At 39.8% G+C, this 26,424-nt stretch overlaps 1 protein-coding gene across 1 annotated transcript in view; it reads left to right on the top strand.

The window, feature by feature from the left end:
* KIF6 (kinesin family member 6) overlaps positions 1 to 26,424 on the top strand; it is a gene marked incomplete at its 3' end in the record, with an annotated part of 371,372 nt that overhangs the window by 178,747 nt on the left and 166,201 nt on the right. The window contains exons 11-13 of the mRNA XM_082848404.1: positions 15,544 to 15,649; positions 16,508 to 16,646; positions 20,982 to 21,197. Coding sequence (XP_082704530.1) covers positions 15,544 to 15,649; positions 16,508 to 16,646; positions 20,982 to 21,197 — 461 coding nt within the window. The remainder of the gene's footprint in view (positions 1 to 15,543; positions 15,650 to 16,507; positions 16,647 to 20,981; positions 21,198 to 26,424) is intronic.

Here is a 26,424-nt window from a genome sequence, read left to right as displayed (position 1 = left end):
AGTAATCAAGTTGGCAAAAATTAAAGACAAAGAAAAATTATTGAAAGCAGCAAGGGAAAAATGACAAATAACATACAAGGGAACTCCAATAAGGTTAACAGCTGATTTCTCAGCAGAAACTCTACAAGGCAGAAGGGAGTGTCATGATATACTTAAAGTGATGAAAGGGAGGATCCTACAACCAAGATTACACTATGCGGCAAGGATCTCATGCAGATTCGATGGAAAAATCAAAAGCTTTACAGACAAGCAAAAGCTAAGAGAATTCAGCACCACCAAACCAGCTGTACAACAAACGCTAAAGGAACTTCTGTAAGTTGGAAACACAAGAGAAGAAAAGGAACTACAAAAACAAACCCAAAACAATTAAGAAAATGGTCATAGGAACATACATATGGATAATTACCTTAAACGTGAATGGATTAAATGCTCCAACCAAAAGACACAGGCTTGCTGAATGGATACAAAAAAAGACCCACATATATGCTGTCTACAAGAGGCCCACTTCAGACCTAGGGACACATACAGACTGAAAGTGAGGGGATGGAAAAAGATATTCCATGCCAATGGAAATCAAAAGAAACCTAGAGTAGCAATACTCATATCAGATAAAATAGACTTTAAAATAAAGAATGTTACAAGAGACAAGGAAGGACACTACGTAATGATCAAGGGATCAATCCAAGAAGAAGATATAACAATTATATATGCACCGAACATAGGAACACCTCAATACATAAGGCAACTGCTAACAGCTACAAAAGAGGAAATTGACAGTAACACTAAAATAGTGGAGGACTTTAACACCTCACTTACACCAATGGACAGATCATGCAAAATGAAAATAAATAAGGAAACACAAGCTTTAAATGACACAATAGACCAGCTAGATTTAATTGATAATTATAGGACATTCCATCCCAAAACAGCAGATTACACTTTCTTTTCAAGTGCGCATGGAACATTCTCCAGGATAAATCACATCTTGGGTCACAAATCAAGCCCTCAGTAAATTTAAGGAAATTGAAATCATATCAAGCATCTTTTCTGACCACAACGCTATGAGATTAGAAATGAATTACAGGAGAAAAACCGTAAAAAACACAAACACATGGAGGCTAAACAATACCTTACTAAATAACCAAGAGATCACTGAAGAAATCAAAGAGGATATCAAAAAATACTTAGAGACAAATGACAATGAAAACATGATGATCCAAAACCTATGGGATGCAGCAAAAGCAGTTCAAAGAGGGAAGTTTATAGCTATACAAGCCTACCTCAAGAAACAAGAAAAATCTCAAGTAAACAATCTAACCTTACACCTAAAGGAACTAGAGAAAGAAGAACAAACAAAACCCAAAGTTAGCAGAAGGAAAGAAATCATAAAGATCAGAGCAGAAATAAATGAAATAGAAACAAAGAAAATAGCAAAGATAAATAAAACTAAAAGCTGGTTTCTTGAGAAGATAAACAAAATTGATAAACCATTAGCCAGACTCATCAAGAAAGAGAGGGAGAGGACTCAAATCAATAAAATTAGAAATGAAAAAGGAGAAGTTACAAGAGACACCGCAGAAATACAAAGCATCCTAAGAGAGTACTACAAGCAACTTTATGCCAATAAAATGGACAACCTGGAAGAAATGGACAAAGTCTTAGAAAGGTATAACCTTCCAAGACTGAACCAGGAAGAAACAGAAAATATGAACAGACCAATCACAAGTAATGAAATTGAAACTGTGATTAAAAATCTTCCAACAAAGAAAAGTCCAGGACCAGATGGCTTCACAGGTGAATTCTCTCAAACATTTACAGGAAAGCTAACACTCATCCTTCTCAAACTCTTCCAAAAAATTGCAGAGGAAGGAACATTCCCAAACTCATTCTGTGAGGCCACCATCACCCTGATACCAAAACCAGACAAAGATACTACAAAAAAAGAAAATTACAGATCAATATCACTGATGAATATAGATGCAAAATTCCTCAACAAAATACTAGCAAACAGAATCCAACAACACATTAAAAGGATCGTACACCATGATCAAGTGGGATTTATCCCAGGGATGCAAGGATTCTTCAATATAGGCAAATCAATCAATGTGATACACCATATTAACAAATTGAAGAATAAAAACCATATGATCATCTCAATAGATACAGAAAAAGCTTTTGACAAAATTCAACACCCATTTATGATAAAAACTCTCCAGAAAGTGGGCATAGAGGGAACCTACCTATACATAATAAAGGCCATATACGACAAACGCACAGCAAACATCATTCTCAATGGTGAAAAACTGAAAGCGTTTCCTCTAAGATAAGGAACAAGACAAGGATGTCCACTCTCACCACTATTATTCAACATAGTTTTGGGAGTCCTAGCCATGGCAGTCAGAGAAGAAAAAGAAATAAATGAATACTAGTTGGAAAAGAAGAAGTAAAACTGTCATTGTTTGCAGACGACATGATACTATACATAGAGAATCCTAAAAATGCCACCAGAAAACTACTAGAGCTAATCAATGGATTTGGTAAAGTAGCAGGATACAAAATGAATGCACAGAAATCTCTTGCATTCCTATACACTAATGATGAAAAATCTGAAAGAGAAATGAAGGAAACACTCCTATTTACCATTGCAACAAAAAGAATAAAATACCTAGGAATAAACCTACTGAGGGAGACAAAAGACCTGTATGCAGAAAACTATAAGACACTGATGAAAGAAATTAAAGATGAAACCAACAGATGGAGAGATATACCATGAATGTGGATTGGAAGAATCAATATTGTGAAAATGACTAGACTACCCAAAGCAATCTACAGATTCAGTGCAATCCGTATCAAATTACCAATGGCATTTTTTATGGAACTAGAACAAAAAATCTTAAAATTTGTATGGAGACACAAAAGACCCCGAATAGCCAAAGCAAACTTGAGGGGAAAAAACGGAGCTGTAGGAGTCAGACTCCCTGACTTCAGACTATACTACAAAGCTACAGTAATCAAGACAATATGGTACTGGCACAAAAACAGAAACATCAATCAATGGAACAAGATAGAAAGCCCAGAAATAAACCCACGCACCTATGGTTAGCTAGTCTATGACAAAGGAGGCAAGGATATACATTGGAGAAAAGACAGTCTCTTCAATAAGTGGTGCTGGGAAAACTGGACAGCTACATGTAAAAGAATGAAATCAGAACACTCTGTAACACCATGCACAAAAATAAACAAAATAAATTCCAGACCTAAATGTAAGACCGGACACTATAAAACTCTTAGAGGGGAACATAGGAAGAACACTCTTTGACATAAATCACAGCAAGATCTTTTTCATCCACCTCCTAGAGTACTGGAAATAAAAACAAATGTAAACAAATGGGACCTAATGAAACTTCAAAGCTTTTGCACAGCAAAGGAAAGCATAAACAAGACGAAAAGACAACACTCAGAATGGCAGAAAATATTTGCAAATGAATCAATGGACAAAGGATTAATCTCCAAAATATATAAACAGCTTATGAAACTTAATATTAAAGAAACAAACACCCCAATCCAAAAATGGGCAGAAGACCTAAATAGACATTTCTCCAAAGAAGACATCTCCAAAGATGGCCAAGAAGCACATGAAAAGCTGCTCAGCATCAATAATTATTAAGGAAATGCAAATCAAAACTACAATGATGTATCACCTCACACAGTTAGAATAGGCATCATCAGAAAATCTACAAACAACAAATGCTGGAGAGGGTGTGGAGAAAAGGGAACCCTCTTGCACTGTTGGTGGGAATGTAAATTGATACAGCCACTATGGAGAACAGTATGGAGGTTCCTTAAAAAACTAAAGATAGAATTACCATATGATCCAGCAATCCCACTACTGGGCATATACCCAGAGAAAACCATAATTCAAAAACACTCATGCACCCCAATGTTCATTGCAGCACTATTTACAATAGCCAGGTCATGGAAGCAACCTAAATGCCCATCCACAGATGAATGGATAAAGAAGCTGTGGTACATATATACAATGGAATATTACTCAGGCATAAAAAGGAACAAAATTGGGTCATTTGTTGAGACGTAGAAAGAGCTAGAGACTGCCATACAGAGTGACGTAAGTCAGAAAGAGAAAAACAAATATCATATATTAATGTATGTATGTGGAACCTAGAGAAATGGTACAGATGAACCAGTTTGCAGGGCAGAAGTTGAGACACAGATGTAAGAGAACAAACATATGGACACCAAGGGGGGAAAGCCGTGGGGTTTGGGGTTGGTGGTGTGATGAATTGGACGGTTGGGATTGACATGTATCCCCTGATGCATATAAAATTGATGACTAATAAGAACCTGCTGTATAAAAAAATAAATAAAATAAAAAATTCACAAAAAAAGATACATGTAGAATTTAAAGAGGCAGTTATTAATAGCTAGGGATTGATTATATTATTTTAATCTCTTATTTACATTTCTTCTAAACCACTGAACCTTTCTGTGTCTACTGAAGTTAAAACGTTTGGTCATATCAAGATATATATATATGCCTTTAATAAATTGGATACATGAAAATATGAATTGACAAAATCAATTTTTATAACTTTTCAAAAGCCTTCATCATTGCATTTTTAAAAGTTTTTTTTAGTGTCTTTAAAGTTATTTTATTTTACTTAAAAATTATTTTAAAATAGTGTTTTTAAGTTCCATAAACTGAAGTACGTGGCCAGGAATGTATTTTCCTATAAATAGGCTATATCTTCACTGTTAAAGAGGCACACCAGTCTGGGTTTTGATTTGGATGTTTTGTGTTTGCTATTTCAAAACACTGAAAGTATCAAGCAGTTGTGCAGCTCTGCCTTTCAGGTGCCATATAACTGCTTGGTGGAGGTAAAGGGAATATGTGTTACTAAGAGAAATGTTGACAGTAAACTCTGTATAGGAATTTCCTCTGTATCACCCCAAACCAGGAGCTTCCTGGCCCCTACTGCTATTAAAAAGAGCTCATTCCAGCAAAGTGGCTGACAGTGAACTCAGTTCCTTGCACATGAGGGTCCATGTCTTTCACTTACTGGTTAGGGCTTGGGGATCATATAAATGTATATAATACTTGTCATAGACCAGAGAATTCTAAAAGAAAAAAAAAATATCTTGAAGTAACCACCTTTAAGCCAATTGGGAATAGTTCTTTCAGCAGAATCTAACAAAAAACAAACATGAAACTAATGACCCCGAAAAATATTTGTATCGTTTCCTTTGGTTGTAGTCCTGTTGGCACAATCTCAGCCTTCAGTTTTTCATGTCCTGTGGATTGTAGTTAACCATAAATTGTGAATTTATTGTTCTTATCTGAACTTTTATAAATTATGTGCTTTTCCAACACTGTATGTTTTAAAGGGCCATACCTTATAAAAGAAGCTTGTCATGTTAGTAACGTCAAAATAAGGCTTTCCTTCACCCCCCACCATTGGGTCTCAAGAGCCCCCACTGTTGCATCTTGTTAAACATTATTTTCTTTGAAATGCAAGACACAACGTTTATTTGATGATCTCATTGCCCTTGTTGTTTGCATCTTTACTTTTTTTTTTTGCGGTGCGCGGGCCTCCCACCGTTGTGGCCTCTCCCATTGTGGAGCACAGGCTCCGGACGCACAGGCTCAGCGGCCATGGCTCACGGGCCCAGCCGCTCCGCGGCACGCGGGATCCTCCCGGACTGGGGCACGAACTCGTATGCCCTGCATCGGCAGGCGGACTCCCAACCACTGTGCCACCAGGGAAGTCTGTAGGGAAGTTCTGAATTGAAAACACAGATTTAGTATATTAGGGATTATGGCAAATGGAAGACATTTTTCTGACTTGATTGAGAGGCTTTGTGATATGTGTGGAAAGAGTGAGGATTCCTGATTCAAAAGGCCAGTTTTTAAATCCCAGTGTTTCAGTTTCCTAACTTGTAACAGTATGCAAGTTACTTTGTTCCTATGAGTGCTTCTGTCCTCATCTATGAAAGAGGGAAAATAATTTTTAGGTTTATGGTACAGATAAATAACAATACATGTGAGAGTGCCTGACATGTAATGGATGTTCAATAAAAGTAATAATAAAATAACTAGGGGAAGCCAGTTATAAAGAGAACCAGACTATAATATTCTGTTTAATTCTTTTCCCACTTAAATAAGAAAACATGTAAGGTTGCTAGCACAGTAGCCAGGACATAGTTGACCATCAAGGGATGTTGTTACTCGTTCACTTAACGTTTCAAGTTACTTCTTTTTTTGGTTTCCAGGGCCAAAAACTGTGTATATATACATGACTCAAGTTCAACAACAAGTTGCCTTGTTGTAATGCTTCTTAAACATTAGTGCACACACGAATCACCCGGGAATGTTGTTTAAGTGCAGGTTCAGCAGGTCTAGGATGGGGCCTGCGATTCTACATTTCTGCAAGGCTCCCAGGTGATGCATCTGAGGTTGGCCTATTATTTTTCACACTAAGAATAGCAAGGCATTAATGGGCCAGACAATAAATACCCTCTCTTTGTTCCTTGTATTACCTTATTTCATAGAGCTTCAAGAGTTTAGAGATGATATTATTTGGCACATTTTTACAGATGAGAAATTTGTGACCCACAGAAGCTGATTAATTAGTTGACAGTTGAGATCATTCAGCCTAATTGTTCAGCCACCTTCTTTACCTACAGTGATCGATATTTTTAATTGTATAACTATTATCTCATTCTTCCTATTTAGTTATATTCCTAGAAGTTAAGAGTTACCAGGTTTCCTTCTATCTTTATCATTGCTTTCCAGCTTTTTAAAAAATATCTTTGCTTATGTTGATATGTAACTTTAGTTTGTCAGCAACCCCATTGCTTAGGCTGTTGGAGACAGCCTATCCTTGCTGGTGCAATGCTTAGTGGCAAAATGACTGGTAGAGGGCGGGCAGATTTTGATACTTGTTGGTATAATTAGTACTAGTTAAGTTTTTCAATCAGTGCTCGTTTCTAGCCCTTTAGAATGAACCTCCTATTCCTCTCTCAGAACTGGTGAGAAGCCAGATGAACCATCAGTGCAGGGATACCAGGCATTTCCTTGATTCTACCACCAAACAGCCCTGACCCACCAAGTGGGGTATCTTTTATCCACCTCACTCTTTCCAGCTCAGTATCAGAGGACAAGGTCCTGGTGTTTTGCACTGTTTTTCGTAAATTCCCTGGAATACTGTGTTGTAGGACACTTCTGCTACCCTCATCCCCCAGTTATTCCCTGGGGCTCACCTCGCATAGCTGTCCCAGGAGTTTAGAACCAGCCAGGGTTTCCATACCCCAGTTTAGGTATGCTCCTCTTACTAATGCCCATTCCTCTTTTCTCCCAGCTTTCCCACAACCAGTGACATAGAGATATGGTTTCTAGCCCATTTTGATATGCTAATGCTGACAGGAGCATGTTAGTAATTTTTTTTTTACAAACAAAGATTATTTTAGAATAGTGAGAATGTCATATTCATGCTCAGTGTATAAACAATGAGCTTCATTTAACAAACAGTTGAATATAACATAGTCATAAAAATATTGCAGAAGAACAAGTTTAGCTTGGATCACTAGTCTTTATTCTCACAAGGAGATAATAAACGTTCTTGAGCCAAAGGCAACGGGGCAAAAGTCTCAGGATTTTGCTTCCTTCCTTCTTTCCTTCCTTCCTTCCTTCCTTCCTTCCTTGTCTCTTGTCTTCTGTCTTTTTGGATGTGTTGCAGGGTACTTGCAGAATCCTTGTAAAGGGATTCATTACTAACCTATCATAATATATCATGAATATTTTAATGTCAGTAAGTATACCTCTTCACCACCATTTTAAACAGTTGCTTAACTGTGTACATAACTAGGCCATAATTCATTTAATTTCCTAACGTGGGACATTCTGATTCTTTTCCTACTTCTTTTGCTGTTATAAATCATGCTGATCAGTGGCCTTATTAAGATCCAAGCAACTGCTACCCAGTTATTTCCCTCTTGTCTATTCAACTATTTACCTCCTCAAAGAATTCTAGAAGGTATGGCATTCCCTTTTAGAAATGCGTTGCCCTGCATGGTGTTCAAATAAATTTAGTAACTTTGCTACAGTATGGTAAGCATAGTGCTTAAACCTTGGACTCTGAAGTCAGCCTCCCCAAGTTTGAATCCCAGCTCTGCTGTTTGCTAGCTGTATGACCTTGGGCAAGATATATAACCTCTCTGTACTTCACTTCCTTCGTCTATGATATAAGGACAATAGTAGTACTTAGCTCATCTAGTTGTTGTGCAAATTAAGGAAATGATGTATTCAAGTGGTACAGACTAGTAGCTAGCATTTACTGCTTGCCCAAGTAATATTTGCTATTGTTAACAACAATTAACTTGCTTTCCCTTTTTATTCACACTACTAAACCTAAATTTCCACAAAAATATGGCTACAGACAAAATTTCATTTCTTTGGCAAGAAATATTGGGAGCAAAAAGGGAGGAGTATGGTGGTCTTGATGGGGGAAGGCACATGTTAGGAATTATGGTCAATTCTTATGGTGTGGTCAGGCATCAAAATTTATAGTTCAGTGGAATTGCTGAACTAGGCTACAGGTTGTCAGAGCTAGCTCATCAGCAGTCAATTTGGTGCAAATAGGTATAGTCACCAAACACCTACCAGTCAAGTTATGTGTTCAGACACATGTAGATTATCTACCATCTTTCTTGTCCATATGAACTAGAACTGAATGGCATATGTTTATTTTTACTTCTTCAGTAGGATTCTTTTACTTCTTTTCTCCTGGAAAAACTAGAGAATAAGTAAAGTTTCTTGTTTACTTGGGCTTCTCATAAAGAACAGACTTTATCGTGCTCACTTGACCTCCTTGGAGACCCTTTTCTACAAACAGTTCTTCACTGGCCAGCAGAGTTCTGGCAGCTGGGAGACCCCTCAGTGGGAGCAGTGACTAGGTATGAACTTGGGAACTATTTTGGGAGACAGGAAAATGCAGGGAATTTGGGGTCAATTGTTCACTCTTAACTGTGAGAGGAGTACATCGGAAACATCTGAATTAGGCATTTTTCTGTACTTTAATTATTAGACCAACTCCTTGGTTGATAAGAAAATGAATTCAACAATAAATCATTTAATGTATGAAAGAAAGACCAGGCATTTTTCTCTTATCTAAAGAGGCTCTGTTGTCTCAAGCACTGAGAAAAAAATTGCACGTCAAAAGACCTGATTTTCATTCTGAGTTTTATATCAGACTAGTCGAGTCTCAGAATGGGTAAAGCAATCCAGTTCTTTCATTTAGGCAGAACTTCTTCACCATTTCTTTGGATTACGTCCCTGGTCCTCCTTGTATCCAATACTATTATTGTGCAGGACGAGAGTCTTGATGGCACAGCCAAAGTCCAGTGAGACTGAGGGATCTGTGAGTGGCCACTCAGCTAATCAGCAGGCCTGTGTCTTACAATGCTTTCTTGTGAACTAGGAGGCCACTTCAGCCCTGCTTCGTGGGACGTTTCCTAAAATATTTACTTTATGATCAAACTATACAGGAGAAATAATTTTCTAAAGAAAAAGCCAGACGGAAGAATTGATTAACCATTGCTTCTAACCTAGTATTAGCTATTTGAATTGTTAGGGACACTGGAAACCAAAAAATGCTTTTACTCCAGAGAATGGGTATATCCTAGAACTAATGGTAATTTTCAAAGTTTCAGAATTTTTGTTAAGTATTCAGGGAAAATACAAATAGATACACATTACAATTTTTTGAAGCTTCATTAATTGACAACTGTACATCCAGGCTTCCTCATGGGTGACAGAGGAAAGTAGCAACTATGAATATGTTGCCTCAATGTCCATCATGAGAGGCTCAGGACACCCATACTGTGGAATACTATATAGCCATTAAAAATAAAATAGTTCTGGGGCTTCCCTGGTGGTCCAGTGGTAAGGAACCCACCTCCTTTCAATGCAGGGGATGCCGGTTCGATCCTTGATTGGGGAACTAAGATCCCACATGCCGCAGGGCAACTAAGTCCATGTGCCACAGCTATTGAGCTCATGAGCCTCAACGAGAGAGCCTGCATGCCACAAACTGCAGAGCCCACGCACTCTGGAGCCCTAGCGCCACAACCAGAGAGAGAACACCTGCACACCACAACTAGAGAGAAGCCCAAGCGCCGCAACAAAGAGACCGCGCACTGTAACAAAAAGATCCCACTTGCTGCAACGAAGATCCCATGTGCCACAACTAAGACCCAATGCAGCCAAGAAATAAATAAAATAAATATATATATATTTTAAATTGAAATAGTTCTATTATATATGTACTGACATGGAATATTATTGGTGGTAAATTGTTTAGAAAAATAATGATACAGAACTCTATTCAAAGTGTGATCTCATTTTTGTATAAACAAAATCTACAAATGTACGTAAGAATATAAGTATCTGCTTCGTTAAGAGTTAGAGGAACATATTTCAACTGTTAATAATGGATTATCCAAAGTATTGAGAATAAAGAAGATGAGAATGGAGGTGGGGAGGGGAGTGTTTACTTTTTAATTTATTCACATCTATGTTGTTTGGAATTCTTTTCATAAACATCTATTTTTATAATACTTTACATTTTTTAAAAAATGTTCTAAAAAAACATTAAAAATTTTTGTATCAGAAACTAATCTTTCTGTGTGTCTGATGGTTTGAAACCCTATTTTAGAAGGAAACATTGCAAATAATGCAAATAAGTATCCCTCCACCTGAAGAAGCTCCTTAAAAATTACAATACAAATTGTCTCATACTTGGAAGCATCAGCTGTCACGTGTCACAGATTGTAGGAAGAGATAAGAATTAAATCTAAAGCTGCTATGTGAAGGAAATCATTACATCTTATTTGAGTGGGCTGATAGTAATAGTGAAAAGAAAATGTGTACCATTTAAACTGATGCTGAAGGTGTGCAGATATTTTCAAAACAATGTGAGGAAGATAGACTTCTGCTGTATGATGATAGTTAGCATAATAGATACTGACTGCCATTCTTACACCTTCCTTATCAAGAGTCTTATCCCAACATAGAGGGAATCATTTCCATTGATTCTATATTGATGCTCTAGATACAGGGTGGGGGAGAGGGAACACACGGAGGAATAAGAGTTAAGAATTGCCCCATGATATTGACCTGCGTGAGCTGCTTGTATATTTTGGAGATTAATCCTTTGTCAATTGCTTCATTTACAAAGAATTTCTCCCATCCTGAGGTTTCTTTTTTCATCTTGCTTTTGGTTTCCTTTGCTGTGCAAAAGCTTTGAAGTTTCATTAGGTCCCATTTGTTTATTTTTGTTTTTATTTCCATTACTCTAGGAGGAGGATCAAAAAGGATCTTGCTATGGTTTCTGTCATAGAGTGTTCTGCCTATATTTTCCTCTAAGAGTTTTATAGTGTCTGGCCTTACATTTAGGAATTTAATCCATTTTGAGTTTATTTTTGTGTATGGTGTTAGGGAGTGCTCTAATTTCGTTCTTTGCATGTAAATGTCCAGTTTTCCCAGCACCACTTACTGAAGAGGCTGTCTTTTCTCCATTGTATATTCTTGTCTCCTTTGTCAAAGATAAGGTGACCATATGTGCATGGGTTTATCTCTGGGCTTTCTATCCTGTTCTTTTCATCTATATTTCTGTTTTTGTGCAGTACCATACTGTCTTGATTACTCTAGCTTTGTAGTATAGTCTGAAGTCTGGGAGCCTGATTCCTCCAGCTCTGTTTTTCTTTCTCAAGATTGCTTTGGCTATTCAGGGTCTTTTGTGTTTCCATACCAATCCAAAAATGGGCAGAAGACCTAAATAGACATTTCTCCAAAGAAAATATACAAATTGCCAACAAACACATAAAAGGAAGCTCAACATTACTAAATATTAGCAAAATGCAAATCAAAACCACAATGAGGTATCACTTCACACCGGTCAGAATGGCCATCATCAAAAATCTACAAACAATAAATGCTGGGGAGGGTGTGGAGAAAAGGGAACCCTCTTGCACTGTTCATGGGAATGTAAATTGATACAGCCACTGTAGAGAACAGTATGGAGGTTCCTTAAAAACTAAAAATAGAACTACTGTACGACTCAGCAATACCACTACTGGGCATATACCCTGAAAAAAGCATAATTCAAAAACAGTCATGTACCACAATGTTCATTGCAGCACTATTTACAATAGCCAGGTCATGGAAGCAACCTAGATGCCCATTGACAAATGAATTGATAAAGAAGATGTGGGACATGTATAAAATGGAATATTACTCAGCCAAAGAAAGGAATGAAATTGGGTCATTTGTAGAGACATGGATGGACCTAGAGACTGTCATACAGAGTGAAGTAAGTTAGAAAGAGAAAAACAAATATTGTATATTAATGCATATATCTGGAATCTAGAAAAATGGTATAGATGAACTGCTTTGCAAGGCAGAAATAGAGACACAGATGTAGAGAACAAACGTGTGGATACCAAGCGGGGAAAGCGGGGGTGGTGGTGGTGGTGTGATAAATTGGGAGACTGGGATTGACATGTATACACTAATATGCATAAAATAGATAATTAATAAGAACCTGCTGTATGTAAAAAAAAAAAAAACAGGGAGAGAGAGACATGTACCACAATGTTCATTGTAGCACTGTTTACAATAGCCAGGACATGGAAGCAACCTAAGTGTCCATCAACAAATGAATGTATAAAGATGTGACACATATATACAATGGAATATTAGCCATAAAAAGAAATGAAATTGAGTTATTTGTAGTGAGGTGGATGGACCTAGAGTCTCATACAGAGTGAAGTAAGTCAGAAAGAGAAAAACAAATACCATATGCTAACACATATATATGGAACCTAAAAAAAAAAAAAAAGGTTCTGATGAACCTAGGGGCAGGACAGGAATAAAGACGCATATGTAGAGAATGGACTTGAGGACACGGGGAGGGGGAAGGGTAAGCTAGGACGAAGTGAGAGAGTAGCATTGACATATGTACACCACCAAATGTAAAATAGATAGTGGGAAGCAGCTGCATAGCACAGGGAGATCAGCTTGGTGCTTTGTGACCAACTAGAGGGGTGGGATAGGGAGGGTGGGAAGGAGACACAAGAGGGAGGGATATGGGGATATATGTATGCACATAGCTGATTCACTTTGTTATACAGCAGAAACTAACACAATATTGTAAAGCAATTATACTCCAATAACGATGTTAAAAAATAAAAAAAAAACAAAAACAAAAATTGAATATCCCAGCCATCAAAATGCCTCACCTCCTTCGAAACAAGAACACAAGTGATAACAAAGTTTTGGGGAATCAGATTTTTTTACCTTTTCTCCATTCTTTAGGGTTATTGGAAAAGAAATATATATTATTTAATCTAAATTATTTTTAAAAAATCTTTCCTCCTAGATAACTTGATAAAAATAGCCTGAATAAACATATTAGCACATATATATATACTCACAAAAAGACAAATACTTTATGATTCCACTTATATGTGAAATCTAAAAAATACAACCAACCAGTGAATATAACAAAAAAGAAGCAGATTCACATATACAGAGAACAAACTAGTGGTTACCAGTGGGGAAAGGGAAGTGGGGATGGGAATCATAGGGCTAGGGGATTAAGAGGTACAAACTGGGCTTCCCTGGTGGCGCAAGGAAGACTCTCTTCCCTGAGAGTCTGCTTGCCGATGCAGAGGATACGGGTTTATGCCCTGGTCTGGGAATATCCCACATGCCGTGGAGCGGCTGGGCCCGTGAGCCATGGCCGCTGAGCCAGCGCATCCGGAGCCTGTGCATCCGGAGCCTGTGCTCTGCAACGGGAGAGGCCACAACAGTGAGAGGCCCGCGTGCCGCCAAAAAAAAAAAAAAAAAAAAGAGGCACAAACTATTCTGTATAAAATAAGCTACAAGGATATATTGTACAACAAAGGGAATATAGCCAATATTTTATAATAACTATAAATGGAGCATTACCTTTAAAAATTGTGAATCGCTATATTGTACACCTGTAACATACAATATAGTACATCAACTATACTTTAATAAGAAAAAAAAAAGAATTGCCCCATTGTACTCATAAACTAATAGAGGAGCCAAGGTGTTGTGCAGACCCTAGAATGCCATGTAGACAATATAAGCACACATGATGCCACTAACTAAACCAGGACTTCATGAAGGGGTGGATGTTCCCTCCAAAGGCAGGTGTTTGTTTTCTATTTTTCTTTGTTTTAGAATAGGAAAATCGTGAAAATCATTGTAAGCAGAGGGGAAAGAGTCAGCATGGAGAGGTGATAAGGAGGGAATTAATCAGGTAACCCCGATAGGAGCCTGAAGAGAGCCTAGGAGAGAGGTTGGCCACGAGAAGGAGGAAGGATAGTATCCAAAATATTTAAAAGAAGGAAGAGGGCCTGAGTAGTAAGACAGAGACCCTGGGAGGTGAAGGAAAAGGAAGCCGAAGGAGCCCCCTTGAATGGCTTTGACTTTCTCAGTCTAGTGAGAAGCTGCATTATTGATGGAGAGTGAAAGAGTAGTGGTGGGCTTCAGGCTGTGGAAGGATCTGGAAGAGCCGCTGTGAACACTGTATGTCAACCAGGAATGATTAAAAGGGTTTGGAGCATCACTGAGGTCCCAGCTCAGGCTGAGTAGCATGAATTTTTTTTTGAATTTTATTTTATTTTTTATACAGCAGGTTCTTATTAGTTATCCATTTTATACATATTAGTGTATACATGTCAATCCCAGTCTCCCAATTCATCACACCACCACCCTCCACCCCCGCCACTTTCCCCCCTTGGTGTCCATACGTTTGTTCTCTACATCTGTGTCTCTATTTCTGCCCTGCAGACCGGTTCATCTGTACCATTTTTCTAGGTTCCACATATATGCATTAATATACGATATTTGTTTTACTCTTTCTGACTTACTTCACTCTGTATGACAGTCTCAAGGTCCATCCACGTCTCTACAAACGACCCAATTTCATTCCTTTGTATGGCTGAGTAATATTCCATTGTATATATGTACCACATCTTCTTTATCCATTCGTCTGTCAATGGGCATTTAGGTTGCTTCCATGACCTGGCTATTGTAAATAGTGTGAGTAGCATGAATTTTTAATGAAACTAATTTAAAAAAAAAAACAAAAACTTATTCATTACTCTTTGTAGCAATGTTGCAGCTAGGCACAGGGGCATACATAGAAAATCAGCTTGGGTAGAATGCATATTTTGTAGAAATCAAATGATTCTTGTATTGAAAGCTGCATGTGCAAAGTCATTGGAAATTAGTCAAATAATTGCATCATTTCCAGATTTCACTTTGTCAATTTCTATCCTCCCCCTTAAGGTTTATAGTCAAATCAGATAACCATGTTTTCATAAGGAAGTGAGAACAATATCCTGTACTTCAAATGTTAACCATCAAAGTAATGCCATTAGAATGTCTAAAGTTTCGAGGTCATAGTTGATTCTCATACATTATGTATTTTTTAGACTGGAAAAGCGAATAACATCCTTTTTGGAAGACCAGCATCCAGAGAGTAAACTAGAGGTTGGCGCTGATATGCGTAAAATTCATCACTGTTTCCATTATTTAAAGGTAAACTTAACCATTTCCACTAGTAGAAGCCATTGTCTGCCATGTTCAAACTGTAATAAAGCTTTCCTAGCTGACCAACTCTTGAAATGTTTAGGACCTAGCTTCCCATGTCTAGAACAGTATGATCTTCGAATCAATGCTGAGAGGATCACTGAATTTCTTCAGAGGTTGTATCTTACTTCCCAATGAGTAAGCTCAGACCATGGGCTTCTAAAGCTTTTGCCAGGAATCTCTACCTTCTACACAGAATAGTTCCATGTTCAAAACCTACTTATTTTGAAGCTATAGCAAAAGAATTGTGTCCTTCATTTTTCTGCAGCAGCTTCAGCCTTAGGTTTTCCTTTCATGATGACACGGTGGCAATATCATTAACCTCCACTTCTGCCTGACTTGTAATTTGGCATATTTCATTAAGATAACAGACGTTTGTTGTGAGTCGGCTCTGGACCAGGCGTAGGGAAGGCAAAGTTGAATGAGTAAGTCACGGAGAAGACAAATATGTAAAGAATAATTAGAATACATGATAAGTGGTTTTTTAGAAAGTGTGAATTAGTGGTATGGGGTTATGGAGAAAGGGAAAGTGTTCAAGAGGAGATAATGTTTGAGCAGGAATTCCCTGGTTTAGGGAAGCAGAGATAAGGTAAGGGGGAGGGGAATGAGGAAGCAGGACAGAAAGAAGACAGGCAGGAGGAGGAGAAAGACACATTCAAGCAAAGGCAACTGCAGTGCAAGTCAGGGAGTCAGAGGAGGACACACACGCCTGACCTGTGCAAGGCATTGGTAAAGGTGAGAAGAATCAAAGAAACAAAGACATTCGGAGTTGAGGTATGGACGCTAAGCTCTTGTTTCATCTTTCAGAAACTATTGAATGACAAGAACATCCATGGAACAAGCATAGCCTCCTCTGAAATCAAAGATCAAAACAGTCAAGAACCATTAAAAGAGGAAGAATATAAAAAGCTACGAGATATTCTGCAGCAGAGGGACAATGAAATCAGTATCCTTTCTGAAGTGACGAGAAAGTCTTCTACTGGCTTGAAGCGGGGAACACTTAGCTGTCTTCCCCTAACCACACACCCCAGCTCCCCACCCAGATTCCAGCTCACATTGCTTCTTTCCACTTAGAAGTAAAATATCCCTTCGGCAAACACGTGGTAGGAACTAGTCAAAACCAGAGTTGCTATAAAAGAAAAAAAATTACTTTGTTTTTAGCCAGATATAGTTACTATTATGGGAGATATTTCAGTTTATTGAAAAGCTTTCTTACACCATGTCTCAACATTAAATTTCTTTTAGTATATTTTTTGACTACTCCGCAGTGCTCTTTCTGTTTTAGTCCTGAGCCAGTAAAGTTAGCTGGTTATCTTTAGCTAGCTGACCAGACACTGGGCTGACCACAGCCTCGTTATGGCCCAGAATTTGTGGCTGGTGTGTGGGTGAAACTCAAATGATGGCTGAGAAATGACAAATGGTATTTAGCTTATGAAGAGCAGAGATTGATTTCAATGTAACTTTTTACTTAAAATCCAGATCTATTGCTTTGAGTTCCACTTACAAATGTGTAGATGAGTGTTGAGGATAGACATCTTACGGCTCTAGGAGACAGCACGTATTGGGTGCTGAAAATGGTTAGCAGCCCACGAGAGCTGCCTCTCTTACAGACCAGGTGATTGCTGCTAAAAAGCCCCTATTGGGCGGTTAGACCTCAGGTCTCCCCAGCATTTCTTCACTATTGTTTCTTATTTTATCTTTCAAGTTTCTTGCAAAAGATTTGACATTTTCATTCCATTTGCAGGCTTTACACATGCACAAGCAACGACTTTAGTCAGTTCTTTATGAGCAAATATTTTTGTTCCTTTCTTAAAAATTACTAAAAGGCATTTTAGCTTTAGCTATTATGCAAAATTCCTAAAAATAGCCTACATGAAGGAAATCCAGTAATAAAAAGGTAAAACCAAACCAAATACGAGGTAGGCATTCTGCCTGATTGACTTCAGTCTCTAATTTTAGTTGAGTATTAGCAGACCCTGGATGTCTGATTCAAGTGAGTTTGAGCTGCCTTATTATCCGGCCAGTAACAGTAGATTCGACCGTGCGTTACACTCCCACACCAGCCCCTGTCTCTGAGCACTGCTCACAGTGTTGTCACCCTTGCATTCCTTTTCCTCTCTCCTACCCTATCCATCTCCAGGGATGGTCCCAGCCTAGACCTCAGTCCTGGCCCCAGCCCCAGTCTGAGCTCTGCTTCTTTTCCTGGCCTTGATCCTAGTTTAGGATCATCTCCCCTAAATACTCCTACCAACTCCTTAATCCCCTTCTGGGCTTATGAATGTCTGTGTGTATGGGAGGAATGAAATGAGATATGACAGAGAGGGAACAGTCTAGGCTTGTTCATATATGTTTATTTTGAGAAGGGAGTGAGAGAGAGACATACATCATTCTTCACTGGTAAATCCAGGTACCGCTGTCCATGTGGGGCTGCACCGGATTCTTTACTGACTGTGAACAGCTCCAGCAGGGTCCCCGCCTTCTGAGACTCATATTTGCAAGTGAGAGTGTGTGGGAGGCATGGTGAAAAGCGCACTAAACTTAAAGTTCACACCCAGGTTGACGTCCTAGCTCCTCACCCGTTATCTCTGTAACTACCCGGTGAAGCTGGTTCTCGCCAGCGTCACAGTGCCAAGCGAAGTCGGTAAGCTGCCTTATGGCAAGTGCTCTGAGTGCCGTAGAGTGTTATGTCGTGGAAGATAGGACCCCACAGACAGTGGGCAGACTCAGAAGAAGGAAAAAGAGCATCTAAGATGTACTCGTCACAAAGCTTACATTTATCAAGGGCTAATGAGCAAGAAAGGCTCCTGAAATTTCCTAGTATCTCACAGTCAGGTTGGAGAATATTTTCATATCTTTTTTGGTAGAACCAAGAAAGCCAGGACGGTGATAGGAGGAGTGAGAAAGATACGGCTTAGAATAGGAGAAAAAGTGATAATACTTGAGCTCAAGAAAAGATAGTACTGCAAACAAAATGAGTGAGCAGCATGGAATGCTCTTGGAAAGGGAGGGAAAATGGTGTCATTTCAGTGACATTATCAGTCTGAATAAAGTTCAGACATCCCTTCACAAAACACATAACAAAGTGACACTTAGTCCCCAGCCCTGCACTTGGCATGAGTGAAGGCCCAAGTGAAACGGGAGTGGGAAGGGGGGCAAGACAAAGGAGAGGTGAGAGGAAGGGAGGCAGCAGAGAAGCTGCATCTCTACTGTGGCCTTTATGAATGTAAATCACATGAAGACCGTCGAGGGACTGCCCATTATACGTAGAGCGACGTTCACACTCCCTCCTCCGGATTAGGCGGCCACACGTGGTCTTGCCCCTGCCCAGCCCCTGGCTTCGTGTCTTCCTCCCCAACCCTGTACATGTTAGGCTGCGGTCACAGCGGCCTTCCTGTCGTTCTGCTAACACCCGGTTTCTCAACCTCAGCGCTGCTGCCACTGGGGCTGTCCCAGGCAGTGGAGGGTGTTGGGTGGCAACACCCACTGGACACGAGTAGCAGCACCTACCCCCCACTCCAGAAGGACAATCCAAAATATCTCTAGACGTGGCCAAGTGTCCCGTGGGTGGTGAAATAGCCCCTGCTTGGGAAACACCGCCCAGGTCATTTCTCCTTAGGGTTTCGGCACTCACCACTTCCTCTGCTTAGATGCCCTCCCTCTGTCTGGTTCTTGTTGTCATTCAGATCTCAGCTTAAATGTCACTTTTTAAAAAGCCTTTCTTGAGGCTTGAACCTTTCTTGAGCACCCAGTGGAGAGCGGCCACTCAGTCACTCTTGACTTTTTAAAAATAAGCATTCTGGCACTTTTACCGTCTAATGTCTTGTGTGTGTGTGTGTGTGTGTGTGTGTGTGTGTGTGTGTGTGTGTGTGTGTGAGAGAGAGAGAGAGAGAGAGAGAGAGAGAGAGAGATCTGTCTTTCTCCGGTAGGACATCTGCTTCATGAGAGCAAGAAACCAGTCTGCCTTTTCATCTTTCTATCTCTGTGCCTAGAATACTGTACTGCCTGGCACACGGTATAAGCTCCAATGAGTATCGTTGACTGAGTGAAGGAAAGGACGTTGCCATGGCCGTGCACGAAACAGTGAAAGTGTATGATGGTCTTGCTAATCATCCCCACACAGCGGAGTAGGGGAGCTGGACAGAACCAATGCCTAGACACCACAGAAGTTGTGAACACCTTTGGTAAATACAAGCTTTTTTGAGGCGAAGAATGGAGGCCATGTCAGAGCATGTGAGAGAAAAACTGATAGTGCTTCCAGAAATCACCAAAAAGGTGAGGTCAAAGCTGAGACGGAGGATGGAAGTCAAGTGCATTCCATGTTACCTGTGCAAGGACGAGTGTACCTGGATGCCCCCCCTCCACTCCTTTCTACGTAGCAGTCTTCCCTCCCACGCCACCTTTGTGTTTCCTCAGACTCCTGTTTTAATGAAGCCATCTCTAGGGCTGGTGAAAGACTTGAATTCATCTCACTGCACATGCAGGTAGAGTTCTGAGATTCTCAAGAGGGAGTATCGTCTTTTCTCTTCGTGATGGCAGAACCCCTTAGAGTTCTTGACATCTTGAACCTGAAAGAACAGTGAAGTAGGGTAGAAAGAAGTGATTTTATCACTCAGAATCAGTGCTCCTAATAGATCTAAATGGCCCACAAAATTGGCATTTTAAAATGATATATCTTTACCAATAATTCACCTCTTTTCGGTGAAATTAGAGGGACCAAACATTAGAGACTTTTTAAGAAAGTGACTTGAAGCCCCATTTGAATATACACTAAAGAAGCATGTGTTGGACATGGGGGTGCTCTGGCCACCAGAACTGACTCAGCTGACCTGCCAGCTGGCGGGGGGTGGGGGGTGGAGGGGGCTCTGGCGTCCTCCCTCCCTCCCCATCCTGCTGCCTCCAGAACAGCTTCCTGCATTAAAGGCCTATTTACTCACAGGTGGAGACGTAGCTCCACTGTCTACTACTACCTGGTGTTCATTTTCCTTTTTATAAACCCTTTCATAAAAGTTTTAAGTCCGAATTAGTTTAAACTCAGAAGATTTTAAAGACCTTTGGGTTTGCTAATTTTTCATATGATGGTAATGGTGCCGTATTGAAAGCCCGGCAGCCTCCCAAAATGATCCATCACTGTATCAGGGACCTCAGGAAGGTGAAGTCTTTAGTCCATCTTTACTGCATGACAAATAGCAAATATTATTGGGAATATTAATCTCATTTGAAAATGAGTGTTTTGATCATTATAATCTAGCATGAATCACTAAATCCTTAAGTCACGTTTTAGATATTTTGGTAACTATGTTAAAGAAGGAAAAGAAGAAAGCTCAGGATGCTCTCCACTTCTCCAGCATGGACAGAAGTGAACTGAGACGCTCCCAGAGCTCCCCCTTCCCACCTGGGAACCCGGAAGGTCCGAGGATGTTGCCACCCTCAGCTCCCACTCAGGCCCCGGACTCCAGCACTTCTCAGTACAGATCCAGTTTGCTCCACGGAAAAACAGGTCAGTTATATTTATTTATATACATAAACTATATAACTGTAAATAGAAAACATAGGCTGTCAAATTATATATCCATATAAAAAGTAAACAAACATGTAAATGATTATAATTTTATTATTATATTCATTGTAAGTCTTATCCTTTTTAATATTACATTTCTTGAAGTTTTGAAGTTGTAGTAGAAGCAGCTGCAGCAGCAATAACACAAAACCCCAAGTAAAGTATATCTATCCTAAAAGAAATATTCATTCTCCATAATGGAATGCAGTGTAGCATCCTTTAGCTTTAAATGTGCAAGGACAAAGGCTCTCACAATTTATTTGTTAGAATTAATTTTTTATAACTAGCAAATCTCTTAAATGCCAGTTTCTAAAGTTGATGACTGAACTGAAAACACAAAGTGTGGGTTGTCACAGAGGCTGAAATAGAGGGTCCAGGACAACAGCAGAAAAGTTAACTCTAGAGAAAGGAACAGAAACGTTCCTCCAGTAGAGGAGGGAAAGAATGATCATCACTAACGTGATGAAACAGTGTTTATTTCTAAATCTAAGTGAGCTATCTGCAGCAAAATAATTTTAAAATAAGATCACAGTCTGCCTTAAAGGACAATAAATACACACAATTTTGTCAGATAATAGGATTGACAGGGTCAGACTAACACTGAGGCACCTTCCCCAAGCGTAGCCTTTGATAAGTGTGTTGGTACCGCCACAAGAGCAACCACAGAGCCATGCTAGAAGCCCAGATTGGTTTGTGTATGTTACTCTTTCTATTAGACCAGCAGAACATGATGTATAGTTATGTGACGAATGCCTTTCTCCTGAAGACACTGAGGAATCTGAAGTATGGAATGTACTAGAACAAAGGGGTGAAGAGCTTCCCTTTTGGCAACGTAGGTTGAAATTTTCCATGTAAACATTTGTTGGGATGGACAACCTGACGTGTGTGGTTTTCTAAAGGCTCTAGCTTGGGAATAATTAAAGAGTATGGTGTTCATTAAGAAGGACACTGTTTAGTTAATAAGGACAAGACTGAGAAGCCTGGAAGTGTATTTTGTGATGTTATATTCCTTTATCTCTTAATTCCAAATCTCCTTGCTGTGAATATTTCTTTAGCAACACAGTAGGATAAATTCAAAATCCCAGGAAACAAAAATGCTATTTTTACCATTGATCGTGTTGGCGGTAGACAGGGAAAAGCAATCATTCTTCTCTGTGATCGTTTTCCATACAGTATTTCTATACTCTCTTATGGGTAACAGCTGGTTGGAAGAAAAGAGGTCCTCTGCGTTGGTGAATTCATTAGTTCAACCATCATATTTTTCATTCCTTTATTCATTCAATATATATTTATTGCGTTCACACTTTGTTCTAGGTACTGTGCCGATTATTATCATATGGCTAGAGCTTTACATAGTCGTTGTATGTACCAGGTACTATTCAAAGTTTGCTACCTGAATGAACTCATCTAATCCTTATTCTATAAGTTCTTGTTTTACCCCCATATTATAGATGAGGACGTGCACGGACCAGCACAGTCCCTGACTTCAGAGCACGTACAGACTAACAGGGAAGAGAGCCTTGAACAATTAATTGCAAAAGTACACCTCTGTATGACTGGGGAGCACACACCAGGGAGGCTCTACCTCAGGTTAAGACCAGGAAGATCCAAAAGGGCCATGAGAGTAGGGGTGTGGCTGGAAGGAACATTGCAAGCAGAAGGAATCACTTCAATAGCTTCCAAGGCCTTTGTGGTGGAAAGGAGCATTTTATGAAGTGGAAAAGGCAGGTGTGGTGGGATCCGGGGAGTGGGAGCCTGGGAAGACAGCTTGAGTGACATGCGTAGAACAGATTGGCAGAGGGCGCAGGACGGGATGACCCTTTAGGAGGCTGTTGCAGTCCAGTAGTCCCAGCCAGAGGATGGAGATGATGAGAGAGAGGTGGGAGATCAAAAACACTCCAGGAGGTAGTGTGAGCAAGGATTGGTGACTAGTTGGCTATGGCGGGTAAGGGTGAGGATTGGTCCCCAGGTCTCTGGGTGGCTGGTGAGGCTCTTCACAGAGGTGAGAATTGGTGCCTCCCATGGCCCAGCGACAATTGGCATCATTGGCTGTAGAGAATACAGCACTGGTGTCTCTGCCGAAATGAAATGTCACAATCAGTTCCTGTGTTAGAACCGCATGCTCTTGATGGAAGGAACTCTCTTTACTGGCCTTTTCCAAAGACACACACCATTGTGCCTGTGCAGAAATGGCCTCTGATATCACTGCCCAGCCCCTTGCTGTATGCCAGACCTTTTCTATTTCTATTTTTTCTTGCCCACACCATCTCCCTTCTCATAATTATTCTTCCCATAGTATCTCATAATCTCTCTCCTAACTCATGATTATAGTTAACTTTTTCAGTAACTCTTTTTGTCCCTTGATATTGCTATTGAGACAGACTGTAGTTTTGTTTGGAGGATGAACTAAGTTCACTTGAATAGAAAATCACTGAGAAAATAATGGAAATTGTTTGCAAAGTCCAAGTACAAATGAGGTAAAAGAGTTTTGGAGAAAAGCCTTATAGCTGAAAGGGTTTTTGAGTTGTTTTCACTGTCATTGGATATAGTTCTAGCAATGACTTTAAGTAGGAATAGGCTCACAAATGGGCTGATAATAATCTAACCATTTGGAGGAGGGATTGATGGGGGATTGATTTTATTTTGGCAAAACTACAGTTAGAGTGAAAATTGCTGCGGGTGAATCAGTGCTGCAAAGCAACAGGTAATGGGATAGTTTGTTGCAGTGTTTAACATCTTAGTAGGTGATTAGGCTTATATTCATGCACTATTTTATATACAAGAGGCTTGTGTAAACTATACCAAATGCAAAAAGTTAATAAGCATGTTGTTTGGATGGAAAGTACTACTGCCTTATGTAGGTGTTGTCAGATTCTATTAACCATCCCTGTCTTAATGCGGAAAGCAAGTAAATTTGACCATCTTCCACTCTGAGACTGTTGTGGAACTGTTTCCTCTTCAGTAACCCTCCCCCTTTTTCTATTCACCCCCACTTTAGGCTAAAAATGACTTCTTTCAAATTTCTTGTGTGAAAAGAAAATGAAACCCAACTCGTGGTTCCCCAGAGAACCGCACCCCCAGTCGTTGCATGAGGTGCCCACCAAGACAGAGGGAGGTTAGGGGCTTCAGGGCCTTTTGTTGTTTTGGAGGTTAAATGTCTGTTTCAGTTTTATGGGAATAATGACAGGGATTGTTCAATCCCACAGTTTGCAAAGAGTCATTCATATTGGTCTCTTTAAAATAGAAGGAGTATTATAGTTTGTTGTTGCTGTCTTGTTGTGGGTTTTGTTTTGTTTTTTTCTGTTTTAGTTCTCTGGCTGCACGTTCCAAATAGTTAAGGGAACCAGTCAATATTCCAGAAGTCCCTCATGACTCACCACTTCCTTTAACGGTTTGAGATGCTAACAGAATCCACTCCTCACAGGTGACGTCATTGGCATTTAAAAAGTGACCTGAAAGCCATGGCCTGGAGGCTCCAGACTCTTTTCTCTTACTCACTGAGGGAGAATTTGTTGAATCCTCCATATACGCAAGGAGGGGCCCAGGGTAGTGTTGACCGAGGACTGAGGTGAACTGAGAAACGCTCTCTGGCTCTGGGAGCTTAATTTAAATGTTGGGGCCTGGTTTAGTACCCAAAGAGCAGAGAATAAAATAACAAGTGCTATAAGCAGGAGCTACAAGACATGCTACTACAGGAATTCAAAAGAGAAGGGAAGAGTTTTAATCAGTAGATCAGGAAAGACATTACAGAGCAAGCAACATGGAAGTTAGGCCTCAAAGGATTGGCAGAGTTTGGATATTCAAAGATGGAGGGAAGAACACTATATAAATTCCAGGTTTAAAGATTAATATGAGCAAAGACTTGAAAACAGGAAAGCAAGGAAAAAATATGTAGAGTTGGCAAGAATATTTGTTTAGCTGGGGTTTTGGAGATTGTTTAAAAAAAAATATTCGACTGAGTATACTTTAAAGATCTTACTGTCTTTATGCAACCATTCGTGAATCGAGCAGCGTCCAATCTAGCAGACAGCAAGGAGCTCTGAGGGGCTGTACAAAATGAAAGACTTTTGCAGGCAGAAGGCAGTGGGAACAAGGAAGTTATACTGGCAAAAGGCAGCTTGGTTATGATAAGGTCGCTTTCCTTTGGGGCACGTCAGGGGTCTGTCAGGCAGATTGTCTGTCTAGTGCCCACCAGGCGATTCTTGATTGACTGGTTTAAGACTCCATTTCTGGAGGAGCCAAAACTGTAATTAAGTCTCCATTTGGTGATGTGGGGTTTAGCATAAGTGACTCCATTTGGAGCCTGTTGTCTTGTTTTTAACAAGATGTACAGGGAGTCAGAATAAATAGGGTAGAAAAATGACTGAAAAGCTGAAAAATAAAGGAATTATATAATCTAATCACCATTTTTAGCACTGTTTTTATGACAAAATGTATCCTGCTGCTTGCGACGCCAAGAACACAGCCCTATCGCTCTGCCAGCAGGGGAATAGAGGTCTTCTGTCTCTCTGTCTGTCTTTCTACCTCTCCCTCTCACACACACACAAGCACACGTGCACACACATGCAGAGTCTTGCCCAGACTTTGGCAATAAAACATTATTCTTTAATCAATTATATATTTATTTACTGTCTAGAACATGTGTAGTGCTGTGCTATTCGAGATGATGTGTAGAGTATGAGACATTCTATTACAGAGCTTGTGGAAAGCATGAAGGACTATCCTTAGCTGCAGGAGCAGTGGCTCCTAATTAATTCATTACATACATGTTCTTTGAATTTAAGCAATGAACCAGGCAGTGCTAGGTGCTGGAGATTAGAAGGTGAATGAGACGCAGTGCCTGTTAGAGGGTTTACAGTCTAGAAGAGGACTTACGGTGAATATGCGTATATGGTGCCACGGGACGTGGAAAAGGAAGGTCAACTCTTCCTGGGCAGGTTTAGGAAACAGGTACGGAGAGCTGGGCCTTGAACAAAATCTTCACAGAGTAATCACATTTACGTCTGGTAGAATGAATATAGGAGGGAAGAAAGGTCAGAGCACTGAGGACTAGGAAACTTCTCAAGCAAATTCATAGGGGTGTGGAACACACGGTGTGTTTGTGACATTGCAAGCGTTTAATTTGGGTGGCTTTTAGGATTTGTGTGGATGGAATGGTATTTAGCAA

The sequence above is a fragment of the Leucopleurus acutus genome (assembly GCF_964270905.1).
Source record: "Leucopleurus acutus genome assembly, chromosome: 10".
Classification (NCBI taxonomy): domain Eukaryota; kingdom Metazoa; phylum Chordata; class Mammalia; order Artiodactyla; family Delphinidae; genus Leucopleurus; species Leucopleurus acutus.
This window is presented reverse-complemented; position numbering and strand designations above follow the sequence as displayed.